Source organism: Haliotis cracherodii, unplaced genomic scaffold (genome assembly GCF_022045235.1).
Source record: "Haliotis cracherodii isolate W230 unplaced genomic scaffold, xgHalCrac1.p SCAF_1, whole genome shotgun sequence".
Taxonomy (NCBI): Eukaryota; Metazoa; Mollusca; class Gastropoda; order Lepetellida; family Haliotidae; genus Haliotis; species Haliotis cracherodii.
This window is the reverse complement of record NW_027266264.1, coordinates 83,832,676-83,844,737: the sequence shown is the minus strand read 5'-3', so window position 1 is coordinate 83,844,737 and position 12,062 is coordinate 83,832,676. Positions and strand designations below refer to the sequence as shown.

General features: G+C 45.2%; 1 protein-coding gene across 2 annotated transcripts in view; it reads right to left on the bottom strand.

The window, feature by feature from the left end:
* LOC139448838 (protein madd-4-like) overlaps positions 1-12,062 on the bottom strand; it is a 127,213-nt gene that overhangs the window by 41,968 nt on the left and 73,183 nt on the right. For both annotated transcript variants that reach the window (XM_071230395.1, XM_071230451.1), the window contains exon 2: positions 698-871. In XM_071230395.1, the coding sequence (XP_071086496.1) occupies positions 698-871 (174 nt within the window). The remainder of the gene's footprint in view (positions 1-697; positions 872-12,062) is intronic.

The following is a 12,062-nucleotide window of genomic DNA, read 5'->3' as shown; positions in this document are numbered from 1 at the left end:
ATTGGGTTTAACGCCGCTTTATATCACGGAATGCAAGTGTGTCATCACTGATTTTCAGTAGTCCATTCATATAATTTACATCACTATTTGACTTTTACGCCCTATCGAATTTGTTTCAGCGATAATTGAGACTGGTTATTCTCTGGCATTGACGTTTTGAACTAAATGTGGAAAACACAAAGTGAAGCAGGTCACAAAGTGATGCAGGTCTTCAACAACCTCAGTGACAAACACAGGTGACAGCGTCCATAATCAGAGGAAATGTCATGCGTGGGTGTGTCTGCTTGTACTAGTCCGAACTATTGCCAGTTTCATAGTGATAGCCATGAATACCAATCTCAGACACATTATACTGTCTCCGAGCCGAACATTCTTTGTTTTATCCCCTTGATGGCGAGCGCAAGACAGGGTAATAACAAGTACTATCTTTAAATGCCATTTGGTATGACGCGGCCGGGGATCGAACTACCGACCTTCCGCTCTCCGGGGGCTGTATCACACAATAAAACCATGTGTTTCAACGGAGCGACATGTTGATTTTCAATGAATATTCAGCTCGCTAACTGCGTAATGACGTCAGTTAAGAGCTGTAGTAGCGAAACGTGTTTTTGTGGCAGATTTGGTATCAAGTACCCCTGATCAGATCGGAGGAGACGACAGTAAGGTTGGTTTGACTCGACACTAAATTCAGACTTACTTCGTTGTTGCACGTGGCGTATCTGATGCTTTTCCCGGTACAATCATATTGGACGGACCGATAACTCCTCATGCACTTTCTCATCTGGTAGGTGGCGCCACCATCGCACGTGCGCGAGCACGCGCTCCACTTCGACCATTTGCCCCAGTGATCGCCGCTCGCCACACACACCATCTGAAAGAAACAAGGAATAGGTATACGTTCCTTGCAGTAAGGTAGATATTGTTAACTCATTGTTAAAAGTTATTAAGGTGAAAGATGAAATTTGCTTCTTTCACTATGGCCTATGCTTCCAACCCAAAGATCATACCGGAATATGGTCCCTGTTCCTTCCGCAACGAATGCGTAAAGCGCTGCTACGGACGGCCGCTGACAGTGTGGAAGTGAATTTCGTTTCACGCCGCTTTTAACAGTATTTCAGTTATATCACAGCGTGTTAGTTGTTTAACGCCGCACTCAGCAATATTCCGGCTATATGGCGGCCACCAGTAAATATATAATATATATATGGGCCAGACAATCCAGTGATTGACATAATGGGAATCGATCCACGCAATTGGGATACGATGACATGCATCAACCAAGTCAACGAGCCTGACCACCCGATCCCGTTAGTTGCCTCTTACAAGCATTGTCACTTTTTACAGCAAACATGGGTTGCTGAAGTCCTATTCTACCCCGGATGTTCCCGTCGCGCCGGGAGGAGAGCACAAGGGGATGCAGGTATAAGATGGATGCCGCTGTGGTGCACCCCCAAACATGCTACTGAGTGTAAAGGATATTTACAACGACGTCGATTTCCATCAAGGAATGAATAAATGAGGTTTTATGCCATGTAATAATAGCTGCAAAGTGGCAACCTCTATAATGTAATCGCTTCTGACATTTGTGTCCATCAACAAGTGAGACTGTCGGTCATGCGACAGTCGATAGTGTCACCACACGCCAACGAGTGAGTGAGTGAGTGAGTGAATGAAGATCATGCATTATGGCCCACTACAACATGGCATCGAACACATCGTCAATATACACTCACGTACACGTTATCATATCCAGAGAGTACAATGTGGTTTTACGCCGTTAGCAATTTGTCATCAATATCACGGCGGGGAACACCATTGAACACGTGAGGAGTCGAACCCGGGCCTTGGGCGTGACAGACGAACGCTGTAATCAGTAGCCTACTCCATCACCGCCCATAACAGATTTAACTGTGATCCATCCAAATACTCCATATAAAAACTATCCTTTTTTTCGCATTAATAATTATAATGTTTGATACTGTCTACCGCTGCAAATATACATGTCTATACTTGGATTCTACAGATGAAAATGAACGCGGCAATACATGAATAGTGCAACTTAGTTACTGCCCGGTACTGTAGCGAGGTCACTGACCTCATCTGAGCTGAACAGATCACGTTTAACCATAATGAAAACGCTTTTCGTGTTTAGGATTTTTCTGTTTCGTGGAGGACCCCCTGGATGCGGAGGGACCTGAGGTCAGAACGCATGCATAACGATAAGTGATTGGGAAAGCTATGGACCTAAATCTATGTGAGCCTTGCCATGTCCCTCGGATCAGCCACGGGGTAGGCTTGTGACACCCCTCTGTTGACTCTGGGTCGTGATAAAACCACTTATCTGGTCGCACGAATTAGGAGATGATATTTTGACTTGGTAGGAGATTGCCAAACAATCTTTGACATTTAACACGGACATGGTGGGAAATGTAACTAAATTCCAGAACAAATAGTTACTCTAGATTGACGTCTCGGAACTGCCATACGGGTGAACCTAGGAAAACATTAACTCTCTGACAGGAAAATAGCACTTACAAGTTCTATTGCGTATCATATTCGAGAGAGCGCACTTATTCCAACATAAGAAATGTTATTCTGTTCCTTCATCTTTGATGCATGTACGTGGAACATACATAGTTCTCTCCGTGTGTCAGTCGAACTGTGCACGGTCCCTCTCGGCGCCAGAATGTAAAATAATATGCGCAATTTGTAGAGTTATGTTTACGTAAAATTACGTTGAGTTGGGTACAATGTTATGTGGGCTTGATCCCTACACGACCCCTTAATCCCACTGTGTAGTTTATGCTTACACGACCCCTAATCCCGCTGCATAGTCCGACCTTACGCGACCCCTAATCCCACTGTATAGTCCGACCATACACGACCCCTAATCCCGATGTATATTCCAACCCAACACGACCCCTAATCCCACTGCATAGTCCAACCTTACGCGACCCCTAATCCCACTGTATAATCCAACCCAACACGACCCCTAATCCCGATGTATAGTCCAACCCTAAACGACCCCTAATCCCGATGTATAGTCCAACCCTAAACGACGCCTAATCCCACTGTTTAGGTCGACCCTACACGACCCCTAATCCCGATGTATAGTCCAACCTTACACGACCCCTAATCCCGATGTATAGTCCAACCCTACACGACCCCTAATCCCGATGTATAGTCCAACCCTAAACGACCCCTAATCCCACTGTATAGGTCGACCCTACACGACCCTTAATCCCGATGTATAGTCCAACCCTACACGGACCCTAATCCCGATGTATAGTCCGACCTTACGCGACTCCTAATCCCACTGTATACTCCAACCCTAAACGACCCCTAATCCCGATGTATAGTCCGACCTTACACGACCCCTAATCCCACTGTATAGTCCAACCCTACACGACCCCTAATCCCACTATATAGTCCAACCCTACACGACCCCTAACCCCACTATATAGTCCAACCCTAAACGACCCCTAATCCCGATGTATAGACCTACCCTACACGACCCCTAATCCCGATGTATAGTCCAACCCTACACGACGCCTAATCCCGATGTATAGTCCAACCCTACACGACGCCTAATCCCGATGTATAGTCCAACCTTACGCGACTCCTAATCCCGATGTATAGTCGAACCCTACACGACCCCTAATCCCACTATATAGTCCAACCCTACACGACCCCTAAGCCCACTATATAGTCCAACCTTACACGACCCCTAATCTCGATGTATAGTCCAACCCTACACGACCCCTAATCCCGTTGTATAGTCCGACCTTACACGACCCCCTTATCCCACTCTATAGTCCAACCCTACACGATCCCTAATCCCGATGTATAGTCCAACCCTAAACGACCCCTAATCCCGATGTATAGACCTACCCTACACGACCCCTAATCCCGATGTATAGACCTACCCTACACGACCCCTAATCCCGATGTATAGTCCAACCCAACACGACCCCTAATCCCGTTGTATAGTCCGACCTTACACGACCCCTAATCCCGATGTATAGTCCAACCCTAAACGACCCCTAATCCCGATGTATAGTCCAACCCTAAACGACCTCTAATCCCGATGTATAGTCCAACCCTACACGACCCCTAATCCCACTGTATAGTCCAACCCTACACGACCCCTAATCTCGATGTATAGTCCAACCCTACACGACACCTAATCCCGATGTATAGTCCAACCCTACACGACCCCTAATCCCGATGTATAGTCCAACCCTAAACGACCCCTGATCCCGATGTATAGTCCAACCCTACGCGACCCCTAATCCCACTATATAGTCCAACCATACACGACCCCTAATCTCGATGTATAGTCCGACCTTACGCGACTCCTAATCCCACTCTATAGTCCAACACTACACGACCCCTAATCCCGATGTAAAGTCCAACCCTACACGACCCCTAATCCCGATGTATAGTCCAACCCTACACGACCCCTAATCCCACTCTATAGTCCAACCCTACACGACCCCTAATCCCACTGTATATTCGTGTGCGTATGTGCGTATGTGCGTGCGTGTCCGACCTGCTGTGCGCGCCTGAAAGTACTTGCACCTGAAAAGGGAAGAGTAAGAAGAAGCACGTAACAAGCGTCCTCCATAGGTTCTAATTATACAGGTATTTTAAGCGTCCCACACTATCTATCAGAATGTCGAATGTCGGTATCAATTCCGTTAATACCTGAGTGAAGGTCTCCGCGGTGTGTTTCTACCCGCATAGCTACCCCCATTCCTCACATATATACTATATTGTATATTCAGGATATGTATCTACAGTTTTATCGGCCACATCTCCGAAATGAGTCAAAACAAACAAGATGAATTTGTTTCATTAGTCCGTTCAGAGTCACATTCTGCCACACAAGGATTCACATCGGCTGTGGCACCCAATGAAAGCTCACTGATATTAAGATGTGGAGTTTACACAGGTAAGGAAACATTTACTTATCCCAGTAGCGTCCACCTGTAACGACCCTTGACCCATGTAAGTAGACATTCCTGACATGCCGTCCTCTACACCACTGGGAATAGTCATCAACGATATGCACAACACGTCGTGGGCAGGTTCCGCAAGTCACGGGGAGATGCCTGCAAACTAAGTATACTTTCTCCGGAACACGCTCCTGACAAACCGCATCAGGTGTTAATACAGAGGTGTCCATGGTGTGTCCAGGTGACATCGTACCCTGATAGTGGTTCATATTGTGCGCGTTTGGACTACGGGTGGATAGAGGCGACCAATACCCCGAAGAGAGAATCGGTTAGATACTCGCGACCAATACCACATACCATGAGAGAAGACAAAGAGAGAATCGGGTGGATATAGGCGACCAATACCACATGCCATGAGAGAAGACAAAGAGAGAATCGGGTGGATATAGGCGACCAATACCACAAAGAGAGAATCGGTTAGATACGGACGACCAATACCACATACCATGACGGCAGACAAAGAGAGAATGGGGTGGATATAGGCGACCAATACCACATGCCATGCGAGACGACAAAGAGAGAATGGGGTGGATATAGGCGACCAATACCACGAAGAGAGAATCGGGTAGATACGGGCGACTTATACTACATACCACGAGAGAAGACACAAAGAGAATGGGGTGGATATAGGCGACCAATACCACATGCCATGAGAGAAGACAAAGAGAGAATCGGGTGGATATAGGCGACCAATACCACATGCCATGAGAGAAGACAAAGAGAGAATCGGGTGGATATGGGCGACCAATACCACAAAGAGAGAATCGGTTAGATACGCGCGACCAATACCACATACCATGACGGCAGACAAAGAGAGAATGGGGTGGATATAGGCGACCAATACCACATGCCATAAAAGGAAACGACAGAGAGAGAATCGGGTGGATATAGGCGACCAATACCACAAAGAGAGAATCGGGTAGATACTGGCGACCAATACCACATACCATGACGGCACACAAGGGAGAATCGAGTGGATATAGGCGACCAATACCACATGCCATGAGAGAAGAGAAAGAGAGAATGGGGTGGATATAGGCGACCAATACCATATGCCATGACGGCACACAAGGGAGAATCGAGTGGATATAGGCGACCAATACCACATACTATGAGAGAAGACAAAGAGAGAATGGGGTGGATATAGGCGACCAATACCACATGCCATGACGGCACACAAGGGAGAATCGAGTGGATATAGGCGACCAATACCACATGCCATGAGAGAAGAGAAAGAGAGAATGGGGTGCATATAGGCGACCAATACCATATGCCATGACGGCACACAAGGGAGAATCGAGTGGATATAGGCGACCAATACCACATACTATGAGAGAAGACAAAGAGAGAATGGGGTGGATATAGGCGACCAATACCACATACCACGGGAGGCTCACTCATCCTGATGACGGCAAACTAAATATACTCTCTCCGGAACACGCTCCTGAAAAGTCGCATCGGGTGTTCAGTGCTTCATATTGTTAGCGTTTGGATTACGGGTGGATATAGGAGACAAATACCCCGTACCTTGAGAACAGACTAAGAGAGAATCCCGCCATCTATCTACCTGAAGAGTTAGCAATGTAAAAGCAGTTGTCAGAATACCGCCCCTGTTCCTTATAATATCAAGCCGTGGTTTTTTTTTCGCTTTCACCTGGCCATAGTTACGAATCAATTTCACTTCCATTTGAATTAATTCCTAATTCTATTTTTTAAGATGCCAGCGTATGCATTTTTTGCCATTCTCACGTCAGTGAGAGGTTTAACAAAAAGGCGTCGACCTGTAGAAATTGTTTGAATGATTTGAGTTATTGAAAAGTACAACGGGTTTCATTTATAGCATGTTGCCTGCGTGTGAAACCGCCAGGGGCTCAAAGGCAGCAAGTTCTAGCCAAGGGGTCATTTCAGTACTTCGCCCTCCTTCAAATTGATGTCAGGTGGTGTTGATATGAACATAATGAAATCAACCACCGTCACCTATGCAGCAATATTATCAAACACTGAACTAATCTAAAGCAGTGCAACATTTGTGCAATAAATGAAACTGTGCATCGTGCTCAGTGCTGTCCTGTAATGTCACGTGGTGTCTGGGGGGGGGGGGGGTAATTAGGGATGGCTGGTTATAGTTCAGACTTTAACTGAACGTACAGTCGGTGAAACGTCTCTGCAATGCGAGCTCGGGACGGGTATTTGCAAAGACACGCATATCCCGGTACCGCATGGAGTCAGCAATTCGGTGTGTTTGACTGAACTAGGGTAGAAATGTGTTTATCTCATCCCTGGGTCACTTCCCCGGGGACACTCACACTTGGACAGACCCTACCCACATTCCGACACAGATAGACTCCCTGGGGTGTGGTATGTCTGGCATCACTGTGGGGTGGGGTGTGGTGTGGTGTGTGGTGGGATGCTTGGTTTATAATCTGTTTCGAGGCCATGTGTATATCTGGTCTTGGGGGTGAAGCTGGAGAGGGTCCTGGACTGACGCACATGTCATCACTGGTAAACTGTTGGAGACAGGCTGGGGAAACTGAAGACGTTTCAGGGATGAGACACACATGTCGTCACTGGTAGACTAGGGTGTGCTAAGGACAAGCCCCTCCTACCATACAGTGGAACTTGCATATATATCATGAGTCGAGATAACTCCGGCGAGACCCCGTCATATACTATAAATATACAAACTCTATATCATTTCATGTTATCAAATTAAATTGGTAATATATCTGGCGTGACTCTTGACTTTTATAGGCAGTGCAGTAAATGTGTAAAACCAGAGATGAGAGATGAGGCTTAAACTGGCTGACGCCTCAATTTTAATTTGACAGGCACAGATAAAACAAAATCATGAAAACTGAAGAAGACATGAACCATGCTGGATGGGTGAACAACGGCCAGTGAATAATCGAGTCTGGTCGGCAAAGTAGACAAAATGTATGGATAACATCTTCTTTATGCTCTGTAAAGGCGACGTTTCGGTATAGATCCTTGCTTGACCCCTCTCTTGACAACGGTATAAGGATCTATACCGAAACGCCGCCTTTACAGAAAATAAAGAAGATGTTATCCATAAACTGTGTCAACTTTGTCATCCGTCAACTTCTAAGTAATGCCTATCAAACAATTCGAGTCAGGACGGGCACAGCGGATAGTTTATAGCATTAGACATTTGGTCTTCATACACAATCAGCACTACACAGTATGACCACCTAATTCTACAAGCATTGTGCACTGGGGGTATAAACTGGGGTGGGGTGAGTGGATATTCTGTCCCGTCTCCCCAAGGGGGCAAGCGAAACAATACATTCCCACGGGGGAAACCATAAAGAGGTGGCCACGATGCAGCTCGTCAGAAAAAAACAGAATCCCCAATACCATTCCTCAGACCAAGATGTTCAAAAAATTAACATTTAAAACGCCACCGCCTTTCTTACCCAAAGAACAATAAACTGCGCCTCCAAGCAAAAACAATACCTCAAGACAAAAATGTAGTCTATGTTTATGCTGTTCGTATTTGTGATGAACGTGATGTACTGCTCCAAAATGACCAGCATCGGAGTAATTCCTTATGTGACAGCCCCACACTCGTCATATGGGTTGAGTTTACAGCAAATACACTACAGTTGTCGCTATTGTTGTTCCAGGCCTCGAGTGTTGTTTAAGATGTTTATCTTTCTGTTTTGCATTCGTAACATGATGCTAAACTAGCGCTGTGACAGCAATGGTTGTACAATTACGAGGCGGGGGTAAATGTTTCCAGTCAGTGTGGTCAGCTGTCCATGGGTCATTCGGTCGCAACATTGAGGGAAAGAGAGGAAATATCCTTTTTTTAAACTGAAGAGGGAAAAACAACTTTGTAGTTGTTAAAACAGGTCTGCAGATCCGTGGAATTACCTCACGCGGTATTCAAATAATTGAATTTGCACGTTAAATTAACATGAATATGATGGGGCACAGGTCCTCCCTACGTTGCACTTGTGCACATTCTACGGGAGAAAAAAAAAGAAAAAACACAACTGTTTCGTTGATTCAGATCTTTAGTTTATGAGATACATGTTTGCAAAATGTTTAACATTAATAGGAATCCCCGCATTGTCCTAGAGAACGACACAACATGTGGTAGTCATGCGGTTATCTTAGTAATTGAAATACACACTAACGACAGTTGTCGCACAGGTTACCACAAGACAAGCTGGTATGGATCAAATATTTTCCACATAAGTCGTATTCTAAGACACTGTCGCCATGACCTATAAAATATATATGTGAGCGGAAAAAGTTGAAGGATACACACAGTTTTCCATTAAAAACTGCAAATGCCGAACACGAAAGCACGAAGGCTACTTTATGTCTCATTGCATAGACATTCACAAAATGAGGATGTAAGGCTTGCTTCCCCCCAAAAAAACAAAAAACAAAAACAAAACCAAAACAAACCCAACAACAACACAACAACAACAACATACATACACACATTCTCTCTCTCACACACACATACACACTCTCCCTCACACACACAGGCATTACATTATACATACATACACGCACACACACTCGCACACACACATTCGCACTCAAACACACACTCGCACATACACACACACACACACACACACACACACACACTCTCTCTCTCTCTCTCTAACACACACAGTCATAACATCACACTCACATACACGAACACACCCTCACACACGCACATACGGTCTATCACTCTTTCACACATGCACGCACACACACACGCACACACATTCCCTCTTTACTTCACCTTCATTACAAGTCCTCTCAACACAGCTTCATTTGTACCCAGACCTCGGATTTACATGTACCCAAGTCTCTACCCCCTCAGTAACTGCGGGTCAGGGAGTATGTCCATCCCTCCACCACACCCTAAGCGGCAGCCTACCTCCTGTGTCATGAGAACACACGCCGTGAATCCCAAGTCCGTGTCCTGCCTCACGCGGCACAGACGCTCACCTGTGAATCGCAGAGTAACCCCCACAGGTGTAAATCTTTCTTAATTACAAACAACACGTGCCGCGTCGACGCAAATAAACATTAACACACATCCAGCATTCGATCTTGCCAAGTAGACTATAGTTTTATCTACCCCAGACTTGTAGCAACCACAGAACTATTGACTGTCGTTCACGGGTAGCCCATATAGGCCATTAACCTTAGAACATAATCGCCAGAGACATTGTTCATTTCGAGCCAGATTAGAGTAAAAATATTGCTCTTGATAACGCTCAAGAATAAGACAGTAACGACATTTCGACGTCAAACCCATTCCTAATTTTGTATCATTTTACTGAAAGAACAGATAACAAGCGTTCCTTCTAGACAGCAATAAATAACATTTGACGAAGTGGGTTAAAGATACAGTTGTGAAGGGAAATGGGGCGAGCCAACCCTGTGTTTACTTATGTAAGTTGAATGTCTTGAAGGAACAATGCGACCCGTCAAGCTTAATAACCACCATGTCTGTTGGTTTTGTCATCAATCACTACCGGCAATTGCTACAGACAACCTACCGAGTCCAACGTTTTTCCCCTTTGCTTCAGCTTGTATCGGGCTGTCGGGTAGCCTAGTGGTTAAAGCGTTCGCTCGTCACGCCGAAGACCCGGGTTCGATTCCCGACATGGGTACAATGTGTGAAGCCCATTTCTGGTGTCCCCCGCCGTGATATGGCTGGAATATTGCTAAAAGCGGCGTAAAACCATACTCACTCACTCACTCAGCTTGTATCACGTAAGAGTTCCGCCAACGGAAAATACATTCTAGAAATAGTTTCCCAGATCATTTGAGAGATGGGTGACACGCTTGATCCTTGGGGCAATTTTCATTGCGACGCAGACTCTGCACTTCCAATACAAACTGCGTGTATTTCTGGGAGAGTGGCACAATGCACAAGCTTCGTGTACACAGTAAACTCTTCTGTTAGAGTTGAATGGAAACACTTCCGACGTGACGTTCGGTCACATTCAGAGCATGGAGAGACCAGGTGAAACACTGGGATTGCGTCTCGCGTTGGCGGAACTATAAGGACTTGAACGCCATGAGAAATAGGGATGGAGTTTCTTTCGAGGGGCGGGGGCAGCAATATATTACAGGGTTAACCAATAAAAGAAACACCAATCTAGGAATGACCAATCAAAGAAACACCAATCTTGAAACTACCAATCAAATATACACCAATCCAGGAAACACCAATCTAGGAATGACCAATCAAATAAACACCAATCTTGAAAACACCAATCAAATAAACACAAATTTAGGAATGACCACTCTAGTAAACACCAATCCAGGAATAACCAATCTAGGAATGACCAATCTAAGAAACACCAATCTTGAAAACACCAATCTTGAAAACACCAATCTTGAAAACACCATCAAATATACACCAATCCAGGAAACACCAATCTAGGAATGACCAATCAAAGAAACACCAATGAAATAAACACCAATTTAGGAATGACCAATCTAGTGAACACCAATCCAGGAATAACCAATCTAAGAAACACCAGTCTTGAAAACACCAATCAGATAAACATCAACCCAAGCAACACAATCTAGGAATGACCAATCTAGTAAACAGCAATCCAGGAATCACCAATCTTGAACACACCAATAAAAAAAACACGAATCAAAGAAACATAAAACTATAAAAACACATGAATCTAGTAAACACCAATCCATAAGGAAACACAAATCTAAGAAACAGTAACCGAGGAAACACCCTTCAAACAAAGCTCTAATCTAGGAATCATCACCTTAGGGTGAAAGAACAATCTACGAAACACCAAGCCGCCATGACCGACTGACACCGAGACCACATGAATTACCTCCAAGACAGATGTGTCTGGGGTGAGATAAAGCGTGCTGGACAACATATTTATTACCTGATGTGCGATAACAGACAGAGCTATACTACTGTACAATCAAGAAGGTCTGTCTGGTGTATACAGCTCGTCACACCGAAGACCCGGGGTCGATTTCCTAAATGGGTACATTGTGTGAAGCTTATTTCTGGTGTCCCCCGCC